This window comes from Columba livia, chromosome 2 (genome assembly GCF_036013475.1).
Source record: "Columba livia isolate bColLiv1 breed racing homer chromosome 2, bColLiv1.pat.W.v2, whole genome shotgun sequence".
Taxonomy (NCBI): domain Eukaryota; kingdom Metazoa; phylum Chordata; class Aves; order Columbiformes; family Columbidae; genus Columba; species Columba livia.
Genome location: NC_088603.1, coordinates 1023409 through 1042182, shown reverse-complemented (window position 1 = coordinate 1042182; position 18774 = coordinate 1023409). Strand labels below are relative to the sequence as shown.

At 52.7% G+C, this 18774-nt stretch overlaps 1 protein-coding gene across 9 annotated transcripts in view; it reads right to left on the bottom strand.

Annotated features, from left to right (window-relative positions):
* Positions 1-18774, bottom strand: part of MAP4 (microtubule associated protein 4) — a 144691-nt gene that overhangs the window by 83522 nt on the left and 42395 nt on the right. For all 9 annotated transcript variants that reach the window (XM_065054872.1, XM_065054876.1, XM_065054878.1 and 6 more), the window contains 2 exons: positions 17281-17534; positions 8572-8637 (listed from right to left, as the gene is read on the bottom strand). In XM_065054872.1, coding sequence (XP_064910944.1) covers positions 8572-8637; positions 17281-17515 — 301 coding nt within the window. In that variant the 5' untranslated portion in view covers positions 17516-17534. The remainder of the gene's footprint in view (positions 1-8571; positions 8638-17280; positions 17535-18774) is intronic.

Here is an 18774-nt window from a genome sequence, read left to right as displayed (position 1 = left end):
CCATTTACTCCCTGCCGGTTGTATTGGGGAAAGCCGCAAAGCTGCGTTTAGCAAAACACTACTTAGAAAAGAAATGAAAGTACCGATAGAGGGGAGCGCTGGGTGTCCGGTGACATCCCGCGTGTGCCACAAGCAGCCGCCTTCACCCCATTCAAGACACCAGATAATACTTGTTTTAGGGGTAGAACTGAGTTCACAAAGTGTGCTCAGGCTCAGAATTCCTTCTTTTAAGCCGCTTGCCCTTCAGAAGTTATTTGTCCGTAATGCGTACGCAGACTCGTCACGGGCAAGTCCACGGTGAGGAAGCTCGAGCTGCCCAAACGAGGTGTCGGGGACAGGGAGAAGCGCTTGTCATTTGTGAGCAGTGACAAACCCTGTGCCAGGATCCCTGCGCAGCACGGCCCAGGGTGCCGGCTCCATGTCCATCTGGAAACACAGCGTCTGGGTGCCCTTTGGAGGCAGGAGAGCCCGACTGAGCAGAATACAGCCGCTCATCCCGCACGGGAATTCCCCAAAGGACTGCGCATTTGAGGTCGACCCAATCTAAACCAGAAATAAGGGTTGTAAAGCTTTTGGTTTTTTCAATACTAGTAGGAACTATATAGAACTTACCCCAAGAAAACAGATTATTTAGAGCTTTCAGGTGATGACAGAAATCAAAATCAGGTATCTATGGCAAAAAGAAGTTGTTTGTCTGGCATGGAGCTGATTGCCCGAGGGCCCCTGTGCTGCGGGGGTCCTGTCTAATCCAGAGCTCCACTGCAACACATGGCTCATCTCCACCAAAACTGCCCGTCACGAAGCAAGCTGGTGTCTGCATCAGCTGCTGCCTCCCGCACACAAGCGCTTTTCCCCTGTTCAACCTTCCAGAGCACTTCAAGAAGTTATCGTCATGGTATGAGGCACTCGCGGTCATTGGAAGGTGCGGGTGGAAGCGGCGTTCACAGTATCACAGTATCACAGTATGTTTGGGATTGGAAGGGCCCTGGAAAGCTCATCCAGTGCAATCCCCCATGGAGCAGGAACACCCAGATGAGGTTACACAGGAAGGTGTCCAGGCGGGTTGGAATGTCTGCACAGAAGGAGACTCCACAACCCCCTGGGCAGCCTGGGCCAGGCTCTGCCACCCTCACTGTGTCAAAGGCTTTACTGAAGTCAAGGTATAGACCACATCCACCGCTCTGCCATCGTCCATCCACCTTGTTACATTCTCATAAAAGGCTATGAGGTTGGTCAAGCACGACTTCCCCTTGGTAAAGCCATGCTGACTGCCCCTAATAACCCTCTTATCTTTGATATGCCTTGAGATGGCACCAAGGAGAAGCTGTTCCATTACTTTCCCAGGGACAGAGGTGAGGCTGACCGGTCTATAATTACCCGGGTCCTCCTTCTTGCCCTTTTTGAAGACTGGAGTGACATTTGCTTTCCTCCAATCCATTCTGAGCGGAACATTCACCAGAATGGCTGGAGTTCTAACGCAGCTCGGAACGCCGGCAGCACGAGTGCCGGCTGTGGGACGCGCTCCCCGCTGCGCTCAACACGCACCCACCAGACCACCCCCACCCGAAAGGGACCGTCCAGCCCACCCAGACTGGGAGAGCACGAGCCCCCAGCACCCACAGCCCTGCAATGCAACGCACAAACGCGCCGGATTGCCAAACCAGCTGCTGCCAAAGCCGCCGGGCGCTCCGAGCGGCGACGCCGGAGCAGCTCACCGTTCACCCGGGGGGAGCTCGAGTCGCCGGCGGCTCCGTCCAACCAACACGTGGCCAAACGGAGGAGCTGCACTAACACAGGGCACGTTGGAGTGACAGATCGAGCCCCTTTGTTCCCTGACACCCCCAATCTCTGACCCCCAAATCACAGCACCCACCTTCACTTCCCCCATCACAGCCTCAAAATAGCCCCCCTGAAAGATCAAACAGCCTCAAAACCCCTTTGTCATCCCTCCAAAGAGCTCCACGAGCTCCTGAATTATTCAGTTTGCTGCTTTTTTGAGAGGGAGCAGCAGCAACGGCGACTTGTCCCGCAGGGCGGGATGCAGAGCCAGCCCCCCGGGCTCCAGAGGCACTAAAGCCTTTAGAAATGAAAGCACCTTGGAACTCCCACCCAGCTCAGCCAGCCCAGCTCCCGCCTGATTCCTCCTCCCTCTGCCCATTCCCCGCCCCACAACAGAACCGTGTGAAAGAATTTCCTTTTTAACATATTAAATACATCAACTAAACCAATTGTTTACAGACACGTTTCCAAACATCTGTGCAGACAGCACGGGATTCCCGTTTAAGGCAGAAGTACCAGCAGAGCGGTTAATCGAGCACATGCAGATATTAATTACAGTATTAATTACACGTATTAACTGCGAACCAGCGGCACGACCGGGCAGATTCTCACCACAGGACAAGTATTGAGAGTTAGTTGGAGATGTTTATTAGGGTGATTTATTCCACAGCGTTACACAGCGTCACATCGTACAGAGCGTTGGGACCCTGGGAAAGGCCACAAGTGACAACACATGCACAGGGGGTCCCCGTGTGCTCTGAGAGCGTTTCCTATGGCCTTCAAGGTTTGGCTGGCACAAGACTCAAGGAGAGGAGCACGTCTGGCCACCCGGCTTTCCGAGAATCAAAACTGGAAATGAAGGATGCGCTCCTGCGGATTCATTTACTTACTGCAGGTTCATGGGCTGCACTGGATTCTTGGCAAGATACAGGAGCAATAAAAGACACAGCGCTCCACACTGAGCCCCCAGCACCCCCCTGCCCAGCACTCGGCCTCCCAGGACGGGAATGCCACGTTTCTGCCCCAAAACAAGCAAAATGTGCCACGGGGCGGAGCTTTTGGTGAGGAACAACCACCCTCCTTCCTCCTCTAGGTACCAATTCACAAACCTGATGACACTGAAAATAAAATGTGGGCAGGAAAAGCAAAAAGCAGCAGAGGAATGGGATGAACATTGATGTGAGCAGCAGGGACGGCGACCGGACCCTGGGTGCCCTTTGCTTTGGTAGCTCCCCCACCTCTCCAAAAACAGCCACAAGAAACTCCTCTCCAGCCCGTGCTTTAAAGCATCATTGCATTTCAATAACATAAGAAACTCCTCTCCAGCCCGTGCTTTAAAGCACTATTGCATTTCAATAACATAAGAAACTCCTCTCCAGCCCGTGCTTTAAAGCACTATTGCATTTCAATAACATAAAGCACGTGCAGGGGTTGGGGGAAGCAAGTCTGATATTCAGCGAATCTGTTATTCCACCTGAAAAGTTCTCTCTAGTTACTCTATTTCTAGGGCAGAAACAGTCGAGCCCGCTTAAGGCAAAAGGTGAGACAAACTGACGTGTGGCAGCGAGTTCCAATGCCTCCACGCTCACCATCATGCTGGTTTGCTCCCTAATCAACCACATTAAAAACAAAGGCTACAAAGAGGTCTTTACAAATAAAGCCAAGAACGGAACAATGTCCTTTTATAGCGACAAAGGGCAAATCCCCCCACGGGAGGTGGAGGCTCCCGCGTGGTTGGATTTATCGCCAATAAACCCAGCAGGCCAGCGGGGAACCTGTCCCACGTGGAGCCCGAGTGCCGGTGACACGATGGCTGTGTCCCACGGGGAAATGCTGTTGTGTGGGGACCCTGGGTGGTGGTGGCGGCTCTGCCGGGCAAGCGGCATGTCTCAGAAAGGACAACCACCACCCTCCTTGTGCAGAAACTGGCACCAGAGGGATGGCAGCCACTAACCAGGCTTTGAATGGCGGGGAAAGCAATTAATTGGCACCCAATTAAGAGAACAAAAGGCTCCGGTCCCCATGCGCATCACCGAACCATGGCAGCAGCTCCGGCCGCCCGCACTCTGGGTGGGGAGCACGTCAGGTCTCGGATTTAAAAACATACCAAAATCAAGAGTGGACAGGTCGCTATTCGAAGGAGATCCTCAAACAAAACCCTCTGGTAGCCTGAGCAGCTTTCCTTCAAAGTGCAATGTTCTTCCAGTAAGTCTTGAGTATGGTAATGCAGCCAAGGGCACCAGCAGAGCATCAGGAATATTCAGGTGCAAGCTACTCTCTCCACAACGAAAAGAGATCAGTTTTAGGCAAGTGAGGGTCTTCTCCTGCTAGCTCTGGCTATGTGGGAACCACATCCGACCTTCCGCTGCGTCTGGGTCCAGATAAACCCTGTGCTCTCACCAGGTGGTGCAGGCAAACGCCTTTGGCTGCTCAACACAACGATCCTCAAACAAAACATCGGCTCATCTACATCAACCCGGGCTGAGCTCGTCTCATGCAAAATACTAAGCGGCCTCTCTAAATGATTTCCTTCTTTTGCATTTTATCTGTCGAACCAATGCTTTTGTGTCTGGAAAGCTGGGCAGCCCTATGGAGACAGCAGGAATTGCAACGCGCTTGCTGACCCCTCGCAGCTCCGTTGGAGGCTAAAACAGGCCCTTTCGTGTTGCTGGAAACTGTTGGAATTACGTGAGCAGAGATTTGAAGCCTACATCCTTTGTCTCTCTCTGGTTTGGAAGGGATGGATTACCTTTCACGCAGGTAAAGCTTCACCCAAGGCTGCCATCAGCAGAACGGAGCCAGAGGCCACTTCTGCCTTCCTTGCCAGGTCTGCAGGGAGCAAAGCGCCTTCCCGAGCCGGGAACTTGCGCCTGGTTGTTTCCTTCACACTCCCACTTAACGGCAAGTGCTCGAAGCCCATAATCCATCCCTCACAAACCAGAGACAACCTGCGGGTACCTCAGCAAACGCAGCTTTCCCTAAGGGGTTTCTCAAGCCTGTGTAACAGGCGCTCTGATGCGAAAACACCCGTTTTGAAGACAACGCTATTAAAGAGAGAATCCCGCTGTGCGAGGGTTTGGAGGCAGCAGGGGCAGGGCAGGTACAGCTCTACGAGGCCGCGGTGAGCTCGGGGAGCGGGGAAGGAGCTGCAGTCACGCTGGGCCCATCCGCTCGGAAACACAACCTTTACATTCCACACCAAACCCGCTGTCACGAAGCATCCACGGGAAAGGCTACGAGTTAAATCTAAAAGCGGTTGAACCAAAGCGTGGAGCCGTAGCTGCGGTTTGCACACGGTGCAGTTCAGACCCAGGGTGCGTTTGTGCTCACACAAGGCGGGGGAGGTTTCAACAAGCACCGCAGGGCGGAGGGAGCAGGAGAAGGGCTGGTCGGCCGCCAGCACCGCTGCCCTGCGGCTTCTTCTACGCGTAAAGTCCGAGGACGGAAAGCAAGAGCTCTGGAAAATGCTGCAGATTTTAGGAGTGCAATGGCAGGTAGAAAAGGACACTGGTCTTGTGTCAGTGGCAGCCCCAGTGTTAGGAGACAGTCTAGGCTTCTAGGAGGAGAAAATAGAAGAGAGGAGAAGAAGGAGGAGAGGGAAAGGGGATGGGGAAAGGGGCAAAAAAGCGCAGGTCGTTAGTAAACATGAACATTCAGGTAGCACACTGCACAACAAGCAACGCTGCACCTCGTGCAGCCAGGAGATTTGCCGAGAGCCACCCTGGAGACACGTGAATTCTGCTTTAGAAGGCTCTGAAAATCCAGCCCGGTTGTGCCACACGCAGAACGAGCCACGACAAACCCAGGTTAGCGCCAAACCGCCGCCGAGAGAGCAGCGGCTCAGGACACCGCCCGAAAGCACAACGTGCACTGGAAACAGGGACCGGTGTCACCGTGACCTGGGGTTCTTGTGAGGCGAGGAGGACGAGCTGGGGGAGTGTGAACAGTGCTGCTTCCCCAGCTCGCTTCTCATCGGCCAGCAGGACAACGAGCAGGCCTGGGATTAAACCATCTCGGCAGCCTTGATGGATGTTTTCTTTTTCAATATAGGATTCCTTTGAACTCTAGGCAAATATCCTGCAATAAGAGCTGCACACGTTGCGCTGTTTGAAAATCATGCGTGTTTTTTTTGCTTTAACCCTGCTGTTGGACTTTTCCTGGACTTTTTCCCTCCAGAGGCTGCACCAGCCGCTCCTCCATCTCTCCTCATAAGGAAGAGCAGAATTGACAGAGTTTCAGTCTACGTGCTCAGTACCCGGGGCAGCGCTCCTGCTCCGGTTCTCAAAACCCCCCTCAATAACCACCCAGCACTCGCCGCATGACTGAGCTCTGCAGAGAACCAGCAGTGTCGCTCCGGCTGAGCAGAAGGTTTGGACCCCCAATGTAAAGTCAACCGCTCACGTGTTCCCTTTCCCGCCTGAAATGCTGAACTGGACCCGGCTCTGCAGCAACGGGCTAAATTCATCACTCTTACGGTAAAAATGATGCAATGGTTAGCAGAGGGTTTTGCCCCCGTGACGTGGGTTCTGGGTGATGCTGTCTCTGCATTAAGGGTCTGTGGGAGCTCAGGCTGCCAAACCAGCACTAACATCTGAGTCCGGACTAACTCCAGCCTCTGCACACACATGCGCCAGACGGCTGGAGACAAAGCTGCATGTAATAAAACATCAACAAGTCATCACCCGCTTTGTTTGACAGCTGAAAATTCCGTGTAGCAATGCTGCCCGGGACCTAGACTGGAGTGATAAGCAGAGATTTGTGTTTCCAAACAGCTTAACTGCGTCTTTCCCCAAGACTTCCCTGAAGCCTGGTTCAGAACCCCCAGCCGCAGCTCTGCTCTCCAAAGCTGCTCTGTGGCTCTTCACGCTGATTTTTGTAGCAAAAAGTTGGAGTCCGTGAGCATCACCTTGCTCGGTCCTCTCTCAGCTACTCCCGTTTCCCACCTCTGCGCATCCGGAAGAGCCAGATGAGGGCATAGATCTGGCTGAAGAGAAATAAGCCGGGCCTAAACTTGAAGGTGGCTTAGGGTCTGGGACTAAGGGCATCAACTGCTCTTCAACTCGGGAAAAACCTCCATCCCCTGAGCACATTCCTTGTGTCTCCCTTGCCCTCGGATGGAGGAGCACGGATATTTCAGGTATGCCATGGAGGAGGGGGTGGGGAGACAAAGTCCATGAAACAGCTGTGCTGTATAATGCTGTTATTGCGAATAACCTAATTAACGCGCTGCCTGTGACTCCTCATCCTCTGACACGCTGCTCCTACCACTTTGATGTCACTTCTAGACAGCCCTGAACAGGAAAAGAAATGCAGCTCTGCCCCACAAAGAGGGAACACATTAATAAATCAAAAAGCTTCAGACACATGAAAGCACCTTTGATCAAACCTGTTAGCATTTAGCGTGTGAAGAGTTAAACCATAGGAAGCTACTAGAAAGTAAATAACAAGAATATTTTAAACACAATTCAGTAGTTCAATTTTTTAAATCTCTGTGCATTTAGTTAGTCATACCTGAGCTATCATAAATCTGATTTTATTGCTACCTCCTTCTAGTTATATGTACTAAAAAGGGAAAAAAAAGAGATTAATTATCCTTAGGAAGGTTCAGAAGCATTCCTAAATTATAAATTAAGGAAGATGCATGGCTTGCTTTTGATCAGATTGACAATGGCAAACTTACTACAAAGATCAATTCTTATAGTCCCATCCTCAACAAGAACGTGAAACTCGCTCACACTCTAAACAGAATTAGAGCAAAGAAGCTGTTTCATTAATTCACCGCTGTCTCTATCCAGCATTATCTCCTAGATTTCCTTTTCCCGGGGCCGGAGCAGCAGGGGTGTTAATGCTGGGCGCAGCAGCCTCCCCGTGAGCCGCGCTGCCCAGCCGGAGCTGCACACCAGGAAAGGGAGAGCACACCAACAGCTCTTCCCGGCGCCAGGACGAGCGGACACTTGGGAGCTCCGGATCCTGCGGGAACGGAAAACGCAAAGCCACACAACCCAGCCGCCGGTCCTGTGCTGCCCCAGCAGCTCAGCGGGAACCCGGTCGGAAACCCACATCCCATCAGAAAGGGGAACTGGTTTCATCCTTAAATGCGGGTGCTGAAAGAAGACGAACTTCAGCGTGCGTCAGGATGACGGGAAAGATGAATTGTTTTCCAGATTCCTCACAAGTCTGAAATATTGCTCCACAAGTTCCTTGCTGACCAAGCTCTCCTAACGCTATTAGAAGAAGGTTCAGAAAACCTCCATTTCAGCTTTGACAGCGCTAACACAAGTACTAGAGCAAATACAAGGGGTGGCAGGACAAGAGGTGATGGCTTTAAACCGAAAGAGGGGAGACTGAGATCAGACCTAAGGAGGAATTTCTTCACCAGTGTGATTCTGGTTGCGGTTAAGAGGCAGCGAATGAACAAACGCATCAAGGGCTGGCGTAGGGCAGGAGGAACGTTCCCGCCGGGCTCCTGAGCACGGGCTGGGGTGCAGATCAGCTCTGAGTATTGTGGAGTCGCTGCAAAACCAGCTGGGCACCAGTGCCCAGGTGGTGCCTGCCCAGCACGGCCCACGGGTGACGTCTGCAGCGTCTTCTGAGCAGGACTTCATGTGAACAAGCAACTCCAAACCCAAAACCAAAGTTCTATTGTATTTCAAATTCTTTGAAAAGGTCATTGAAAAAACCCAAGAACAACCCATGAAGAAATAGGAAGGTGCATTTTGTCACAATGAGGTTTTACTGGTCCAATACCAAGTAAAGAAGTCAACACGCTTCCCTCGGACACCAAGCACGTACCTGGGCGGTGATCTTCTATTCCGTGGTCACCGTTTTCTACAACTGTTGGCCCAGAAGCTGAAGTGTCTGCAAGAAATCAAAGGAAACATCAGCACCGGGTGAAGTGAATCCAAAAATCAAAGCCAACACTGTAATGTTATCAAACACAGAGAAGGAGTTATCCCCCCAGAATTATTTTTTAGACAAATTAAAGCACCTACATGGCACCAAGTCAGTGCAACTTCAAACCACAGAGAAAGAGCTTTTCAACCACAGAAAATCCGCTGTGGTGGAGGAGACTCAAGGCTGAAGCTCCTTTACCTATTCATATCACCACTCCAAGCTGAGCTTTCCTAAAGACCAGCACTAGATCACTGCAACTCTGCATCTCCCTCAAGCAAAGAATAAATACATTCCAACGGGTTTGGTGGACGCAAGGCAAGAGCAGCTGACGCTGTTAACCCTGGCTTTAGTAAGGCTTTTAACAGCACCTCCTGTAATATGGTCCTAGACAAGCTGACAAAGCCCACGGCAGAGCAGTGCCCAGCCAGGCCCCAGCTCCAGGTCACCAGCGGTGTCCCCAGCAGGTCACACTGGGGACAACACTGGTTAACGTCTTCATTAGCAACCAGAATGATGGCGCAGAGCAAACCCTCACAGGTGTGCAGATGGTACCGAAATGGGAGGAGCGGTTGATACAGCAGAGGCTTGTGATGCCGTCCAGGAGCTGGAGAGACAAGCAGAGAAGCATCTCATGACATCCACCAAACACCAAGTCCTGCACAAGGGAGATGAGCTGGGGGACAACCAGCTGGAACGCGGCTCTGCAGGAACAGCCCTTGGGGTCCAGGCGGCCAACAAGATGAACATGACCCAGCAACGTGTCCTGGCAGCAAAGATCAAGAGCAGCACGGGCTCCCGAGGCAGCGCGGAGCTGAGCATCCCCAGCACAGCGGGGCAGCTGGGCAGTGCTGGGCTCCCAGCACAGGGGACAGGGACCCACTGGAGAGAGGCCGGCGATGGGCCATGGAGGAGATGAGGATCTGGAGGCTGAGAGACCCAGGAGGGCTCACCAGGGCCATGGGGAGACTTGGGGGATGTGAACAAGCACCCAAGGGAGGCTGGAAAGACACCTGAGGCACAATTGTCACTGGAGTCCAGTGACAGGCACAAATGAATTCCCCAGAATTTCTAAATATTGGTGCACTTCAGTCATGGCAAGTTTCCCGAAAACTGAGCAGTGTAGGGAAAGGGAGCTGGGGGTCCTGGGGACAGCAGGGTGACCATGAGCCAGCACTGGGCCCTTGTGGCCAGGAAGCCAATGGTCCCTGGGGTGGGTTAGAAGGGGGTGGTCAGTAGGTCAGAGAGGTTCTCCTGCCCCTCTGCTCTGCCCTGGGGAGACCACACCTGGAATCTTGTGTCCAGCTGTGGCCCCTCAGTTCCAGCAGGACAGGGAACTGCTGGAGAGAGTCCAGCGCAGCCACCAAGATGCTGGAGGGAGTGGAGCATCTCCCGTGTGAGGAAAGGCTGAGGGAGCTGGGGCTCTGGAGCTGGACAAGAGGACACTGAGGGGGGACTCATTCCTGGGGATCAATATGGAAAGGGGCAGTGTCAGGAGGATGGAGCCAGGCTCTTCTGGTGACAACCAGGGACAGGACAAGGGGCAATGGGTGCAAACTGGAACACAGGAGGTTCCACTTGACTATGAGAAGCAACTTGTTGGGGGTGAGGGTGGCAGAGCCTGGCCCAGGCTGCCCAGGGGGTTGTGGAGTCTCCTTCTGTGCAGACATTCCAACCCGCCTGGACACCTTCCTGTGTAACCTCATCTGGGTGTTCCTGCTCCATGGGGGGATTGCACTGGATGGGCTTTCCAGGGCCCTTCAACCCCTGACATTCTGCGATTCCGTGTTAGAATAAAGGACCAGAAGAGCTTGGTTCCAGCTCTGAGACACATCACTACAGCAGGTACCGGGGGGATTTACAGCAGGGTGCCCAAGGGTGGATGACCCACATCAGGAGACTGAGTGTGTCTCGTTCTGCCATTGCCAGAGGACGCTTTAAGAAGGTTTACAGACAGAGCCTGGAAAGCAGGGCAGCGATCCGAGCCCTGGTGAGCGTGGCAGCGCTTTGGAACCACAGAGCCGGCTCTGAGCTCGGCTTTGCCGGCTGCTCGGCGGGTGCCCGGCGCAGCCACGCTGCCCCTCGCTCACTCTACCCACCTGTGCAGCGCTTTCTGAAAATGCCGCTTGGAAACCATCTTTGGGAACAATTAAGGAATTTAATCAACAGAACATATATATATTTTAAAGCGCGCTTTTTGTTCTAGTCCTCAAACAGTTCTTCCTACTCGTCCACAGACGCCGGTGAAATTCCACAGACACCCCATAATCTCTGGAGCGGGCTGCTGAGGGTCGATAGCTACAATTGCTTGGGCAAACTGCTGGAGGAATTCTGCTTATTTCAAACTCCCGCCTCTGAGATCAGCCGAAGGTCCTTCCAAAGGCAGCGCACTGCGCACTTTCCAATATCTTCTTAAACAAACTCTGCTCGTTTTCTAAGAATTCATCCCCATTTTCCAGTTGTGAAGTAGTGAAGACAAGTCACCGCAAGGGCAACGCGGAGCAGTATTAGTGAAGAGTACCAAGCAGCAGAAGCTCCAGCAGCAGCTCAGCTCCTCGGGCCATTAGTTCTGCCCAGTGTGGAGCACAGAAACCTCAGGGCAACGGCTTCAAAAACCCCTACAAGTCAATAAAGTAAAACTGCTCCCCAAGAGCCGCACGTTCAGTACCCGGAGCTGCTGCCGCCCCTCCCTGGGCTGAAGCGGGTTCAAAACAGAGCTGCGTTCCCATTGCATTCACACGGTGCTCCAGGGCTCCATCCCAACCTCGGTGGAGCCGAAGGAAAGGCTTCCCAGTCGCTGCAGCGGCTCTTCCTGCTGGTTTATGGAAATGCAGCATGAACTTGCCAGACAGCTCTAGGAAAACACACACCTACATCCTCCCGAGGAGCTGAAGACAGCCCAGGAATCCCTGCACCTGTTTCTTGGCAGTTAAACGCACCAGCTCCTCCTGCTGTCAGGCTTTACAAGGCCTGGGATTTACTGTGACGGTACCACTGTCTCAACTGGGAGAGCTACTGCCCGCCACTGGGTCTACTGGGCAGTTCAAGGAAGGAGAAATGAGGGTGACGGGATGGATTGAGATACACCGGCTACAAAGAATTACGTCCAGGAGCCACGGAAGTCCTGCTTAAACTTCTGCTCTACAGTGAGGAAGCTGCTGCTTCACCCAAGTGCGACAGCCATGAGTTTTCTTAAGTCCAGCTCAAAAGGGTGTCGTAACACTGGCTCAATGGAGGCGGCTGGCGATGGAGCAGAGGCCGTGCAAGACATCTCTAGTCTGCACTCATGCAATGTATCTGGGGTTTGGGGGGGGGGATAATCAGCAGCCCCCACTACCACGACCCACAAACCCACTCCCATTTCCTCAGTGTTTAAACTGCGATTGAAACCTGGAGTGCAAGTTCTGTTTTAAACCGGACAAAACGATGGCGTGTTGGTTTCAGCTTCATCCACGCCTGGTCACGGCACCTGTGTGGCCCATACAAAAGCCCTCCCCAAACATAAGCCAAGCCTAGCAAACACGGTGGAGAGGAGAAAAGGAGTTTCGGCTTAACCTTCTCACGGCTTCTCGACCACAAAGCACAAAACCATCCCTCCGAGAAGCGCCACCTTGGGCCCCTACACTCACCCATTGCAAAAAACACGGTGAAACGTGTTGGAAATCCTACACTGGCTTCAACAGCCCAGGAATTGGGGTAAAGAAGCAGGTTAAAATGGTTTCTCCTTCCAGTTTTAGCTTTTTTGGAAGACAAGCTTCCAGCCAATCACGTCAAATCAAACAGCTCCCTGGCATTAGCAGTTTTCATTGTTATGGCTCTGAATTTGGGCTCGTTTGGGGCAAATACACGTATTCTGGTGACCTAGAGCGCGTGGGACAGCGCCCAGCACTCCGCCAGGGCCGAACTGCAGCAAAACACCAACATGTCAAGATGCTGTAACTCCCTAATCCTCAGCAGAATCACAAGATGGTATTTGCATCTGCCTAGTGGATCAAAGGATTGCTTTTATATAAACAAATTTAAGGCAGCGTTCGCTAAAGCGATAATCTCCAGCAAATGGTTGGTGCCAATATAATCTCCAGCGGCGACTGGGGGAGCAGAACCACAACGGAGCACGTAGGGAGGATCGGGGCACACGGGGAAGAGCTGGCCGGACCAGGCTCGTTTTGCCTGTTTCCCCATCCCATCACACTCTGTGTGAGCAAACACGGTCAGACGCAACTTTGCCAGGGAGTTCAGACAAGAAAATCATGAGTGGGAACAAAAATGCTGATAAACAGAGTGCCGCACAGTCTAAAAGCAGTTGGTAAGTGCTGAACAAGCAGCTTAAGGTATTTCAATATGTTTAAATATTCTGCCTGCAGCCGGCTTGGAGCAGCAGCCACGCTCATCATCGCCCAGTCACCAAACGAAAGGCTCCGGAGCTTCGCTCGCCCTGCGGCACAAGGGCCGGTTTGTGCTCCCCAGCTTCCCCTTCCCACCAGGGGAATTACAGAGAAGTCACAGCCGAGCGCCGCACAGCCCGGCCGCACGCCTTGCCAAGCTATTGGCCACCCTCGTTTCTCCCCTAGCCCGCCCTAGGAGGGGTATTATTTCCTTCAGAAAGAAAAAGCCAGATCTTGAACGTTTATCACCTCGTCTGCTCACTGGCCGGTGGGACTGGATCCAGGGATGTTGGAGACTCCAAGCGAAGGTCACGAATCGAGCACAAACGCTACCTGAGTGACACCAAATGCAAAGCAACTGAGCTACAAAAAGATTCGTTTTGCTTTGTGCACTGTAGCAACTGGATTAATTTCACCACGTCAGTTCGTAAAACACGGGAAAAGCTTTTAGAACACTCTGGCTTATCAAGACAATCCTTCAGGCCCTCCCTTCTTTTAACTTTAGGGCAGGACTGGGGACAGAGAGCCTTGGAGAGGGAGAAGGTGGTTAATGTATCATCTTAACACCATTTGCTGACTTTAATTCCCTCTGAAACAATGGTGTATATGGAACATTCTCCACCTTCAGCTTCGCATGTGATGAAGTGTTTAAACTTGCTTTTGCCAAAGCAAAGCCCGCTGCCTTCTGCAAGCGGGGAGCTCACTGCTCCTGCAGAAGGGGGCAGAGGGGAGGGAAACGCTGGCGCTGGGGCGCTGGGGCTGTGTTTCTCCTCCCCAGGAGGATGCTCAGTGCTCTATGATGCTCTGTGGTGTCTGGGCTGTGTTTCTCCTCCCCAGGAGGATGCTCAGTGCTCTATGATGCTCTGTGGTGTCCGGGCTGTGTTTCTCCTCCCCGGGAGGATGCTCAGTGCTCTATGATGCTCTGTGGTGTCTGGGCTGTGTTTCTCCTCCCCAGGAGGATGCTCAGTGCTCTATGATGCTCTGTGGTGTCTGGGCTGTGTTTCTCCTCCCCAGGAGGATGCTCAGTGCTCTATGATGCTCTGGGGTGTCTGGGCTGTGTTTCTCCTCCCCAGCAGGACGCTCAGTGCTCTGTGATGCTCTCGGTGTCTGTCCGGCAGCACCGGCAGCGCCAGCAGAGCCATCTCGTGGCAACACTTGTTCTTGAAACAGCCCCCAGGCCGCTGTCCGCAGCAAACCCAAGATCAGGCTCAGTGTTTGCTTCCCTATCACAAAAACGCATGCAAAGTTAAGACCCGTCACCCGGTTTGTGAACGGAGCAAACGCAAGAATGCGGCACACGCTTTTCCTGTGTGCAGCAGTTTTGCTGCAGACCGAGCTTTGCAGCCAGCTCCCCAGTAATGACCCGATCAAACACTGCAGAAACAACACTGGTCCCCGCTTGAGCGGAACCGGATCAGAGGAGCGCGGCTGCGAGCGACGGAAGCACAGGAAGTTCAGCTGGAACTTGCTCCCGACACCCAGATTTCTCCTCCTTGGCCCTTTGGGATGCAAATCCCTTGCTCCATGTGAGCACCCCGACCAAAACCCCCACAGCAGCCACCGTGGCTTGAGTTGGAAGCTCCAGAGTCCCCTGAACATCCTCAAATGATAAGGACACAGCACACGCCCAGATCACCCTCCAGCCCCACAGAAAACCCACAGTGTCCTGGATTAGCCCAGAATTTGCCAAATTATGACGTCCAGACGGGTACTAGAAAGAGTAAAACCCCTTCAGTAAACCCTTCTTTTCTTAAGTTATGCCTTCCCAAAGATATTTTCAAGTTAACTGTTACTAGAGCTTTATTCTAGGATGAATTTGTAGGTGGTCACACAAGCGCTCATCCTGTCTCTCTCCTCTTCTCCATCTCTCTGCACTCCCATGGCTCACCCGGCTCCATCTGGTCGTTAAGCTCGGCTCATCTGGCTCCTGGGTTTAGGAAGAAAAGTCAAAGACAAACCTTGGGCAGAGCTGGAACAGCCGGAGCCTGGCGTGCCGTCTGGTGACACCTCTAGTGACCGCGGGAGGCGATCTCGGGAGCAGAGGCCGCGCTGTCTGAACACAGTCCTGCCTTTTAGCATCAATAAATTAACAAGCGGGGGCTGAAGAGCCTCATCCATTAAAGTCGCTTTTCTCCCTCCGGAAAACAAAGCTATTTGCAGGCAGATTTGGAGCCGGGGACACAGAACTCTCGCTGCCTTTCAAACAGGACTCTCCCCCCCTAAAAACCTCAGTGTTACACTCAAAACGCCGCCTGAGAACAACACCTGACACCCCACTACACCTCACCCAGGCTCATTTATTCCGTAGGCTCGATAAAAGCAAGAACATGAAGCTTTACTATGTTTTTTTAAAGTTATAAACATTGAAGAAAATTCAGAGGAGGCACAGGCACCCTTACCGCTTCAGGGAAAAACTGATTAGGTAAGTTAAGACATAACAGGATCTGCAGTGAATTAACACGGGTTTAAACTGCAGAACATGACAGCCCTTCCCCTCCCGGGGCACGGAAAGCCGGGCAAGACTCCGTTATCCACTCCAGGCACGCAAGCTCTCCAGCTTCTTCAGCTGGGGTCTCGTTTGCAGCTTGCCAAAGATGTAGATAATGCTCCTAACTGCGCTCCAGCCCTCCCAAAAAAGGGAAAAACCCATCTCCGAAGCAAGAGAAGAAAGTGCATCCCTTGGCATGTGGGAGGAAAGGCGCTGTGCTCGAGCAGCCGGGGAGGAAAAGCCCCCGACGCAGAGTCCGACCGGGAACCACCAGCGCTAATTACCCAGCAACGGGCTCATTAAACCCGCTGCAAGAACCTACAGGCATTTGAAACGGCGAGTTGTGATGGAAACGTTCGAGGGACGCACGTCTGGGCGACACAACTCAAGGCACTTGTGCCTCACGCTGATACCAGGATGGTAACACCAACTGAGAAATTCTGGTGCTGAGATGGTTTGGAATCTGTAACTTCCAGGACAAAGCATTATTTTAAACCATCCTTAAACCATACGCAAAAGCGTTAACGAGTCTTCGTGTTTCTCTGCTACCCCACCTGTGCAATGCGAAAATATAAACCGCCTCCCACCAGAGGCACTAGAACTGAATACAACACACGGCTGAATGGACCAAAGCTCAGAATTCCATCATCTCTTCCCCTGCTTCCATCCTTCCTCCTCTTTTATTACCGTTTAATGAACTCCATTAGTATGGAAAACTCAAAACTACGTTTTCTGTATGACAAGGCAGCTGACAGGCTCCTAGACAACGCAAACAAGGGCCTTCAGCTACAGCAATCCCGGAGCCCTAGGGGTCCTGTTCCTGCTGATGAGTGACCATGGCATTCACAGCTCTTCTGCGCCTCCCGCTTTCATCAGCACTGATGAGCATCGAGATTAAGGCAAAAAAAGAAACAAGCTTTCCTCTGAAAGAAGTCACCAGGTTACTTGTCCAGGAGCAAACATTCCTTCCTCTTACACAGCACAGATCAAGGCCAAAAAATTAAAATAATGAAATCATCATGAAAGCGTTCCTTGTCACGAGTGACCTTGGCTGGGAGGGGACACAGAACCTCACCTGCTTGCTGAGAGCAACCAGCGGGTGAGCCCAGAGCTCCCTGGATGCTCAGCGAGGGGCAGTTTAAACCTCTCCTTTTTCTAAGTAGCTTCTGATAACGCTGTCAACGCTACTAAATACCGCTGGGCTAGGGACGTTCCGAACCAGCAGAGGCAGCACCACGTTCACTGCCTGTGCGCATCACCAGGATACACACGCAGCAAGAAATCACAGTAAGCCCTGTGGATGAGCGGAGAAACGAAGCTCCGCTGCTGACCCCCCAGGCCAAGGCGCACAACCAGCGCGGGCCTTACGCCTGGGGTCTGCTCTCGCTCAGTGGTGACACCCGGGGCAGGTCTGGCACCCGGAGGTGAAAAGCGCCGTGCACAGATAGCGCAGCCACGCTGCAGCCACGGCTTGCTCTGAGAAGCACAAGGCAGCCACAGAATATTACCCTAAATAACAGCGTCTCCTGAGGCCTGACAGCCTATTGTGCAGGCTGGAGGGCCCAGCAGGAGGTAGAGCAGAAAAGCCAGAAACAGGACTTGATCTCAACCTTTGCTTTTAAAATGAATATCTCAAGCCAGCAGCATCCAAAAGCCCTGTCCCAATGTGACAACCACCACACGTGTTGTGTGGAGCTTACGTGACACAGATGTTTGGTCTGCGCTTTAGACACTTACGTTCCACCTGAATACCGTCGTGGGCTTTGCTCTTTGGTTCCTGGCTCCCGGGTTTCGCATCGTCGTCGTCCAGCAGAGGCACGTAGTCTGTTTTATCTACTGTTTCTCCAACCACATCGTCGAATTTCTCGGCCTCCAGGGTGGCGATGAAGTCCCGTTTCACCTCCTCCTCGATCTCGGGGGGCGGCTCTGTCAGAGCGTCCGCCAGGCTGAGGTTGTGCTCCAGGTCAGCCATGCTTCAGCACCTCTGCGGCCTGCAACCAAGAGAGGAACACTTGAACGAGAGCCCTTTCCAGCTTACCCAGCGCTTGGTGTGGTCAGCCGTGCGTCCCCTGTGCCACCGCGCGATCACACACATCAGTGGTTCCCAGGTGGCTACAACCCCCCACACCAGCACTGAAACAGAATCGTCTGCATCGGCTTTTATTGCGTGAACGTTGCATCTCATGTCACGTTTTATCAGAATCATAAAACACTACAAATGAAAAGGGCATACCTGGCCGGCACAAAGCCCACCCGACGCGGATTTCTGCCCTGCCCCAAGTCTGCGGCTCAGTTACAGACCCTCGGCGGCACAAGCACAAGTGACACAAGCCAATTTAGCTCCCAAGGCGGGCTCCCCCCAGCTCCCCCACGGAGATCAGGGTTCTGTAATCTCTGCTCTATACAGCCCTGAGCCCTTGGGAGGGGCCGCGAGCACGTTTATGTCCTCAGCAAACCTTGTTAATGCTGGCAAACCGGGGATTTGTGCTGGGAGATGAAGGTTTAATTATGTTTAATGAAGAAAAAAATATAGTAGAGTACACGCTCTATATAAAGCTGAAAATCGGGAACATGAAGTAGAAAGAATCATCATCTACCTTGTCGTCCCTGATTTGTATCTCAGCACCTGGCCCTGAAGAGAAAAGGCACCTGAACGGATTCATGTGTCCTGCAGCTCCGGCTTTCATGTTGGCACAACATGACCCATCAACAATCTGTTTTTTCCTTTTGAGGTGATGATTAGGAACAGGCACCCACAAATACCAACGTGAATGTAAAGCAAAGCTGCAGGAGGGAGCAGCCCCCACCGATCCCGACGACAAAAGGGCGCTCTGCAGCTTTCCTTCCGAGCTGCGCCGGTCCGTGTTCTGTGCGGACCACGCTACCGAATCGCAAATACATCCAAAGCTCTAGTGACACCTTTTAAACATTTGCGGAAAGTGTCTGGCCCAGACTGTGCAACCCAAACCCACCAAGCGCCATCGGCGTCTCAGCTGGCGCAGGTACAACTCCCACCGCGGCAGCAGGTCCAGAGCTCCACAGCAAACCCATCGGAACAAGAGGATGCGAAGGAGCTTAAGCGACGTGACTCATCGTTTTACCGGCGATTCTCGCTCTGTTGGACAAGAACCACCAAGCTGCATTCCGAAAACAACAGAAATAAAGCCAAAGCTCCAGAGCTGCGTATGTGAGGAGGCACAAGGCTGAAAACACAAGGGCGCTTGTGCGGGT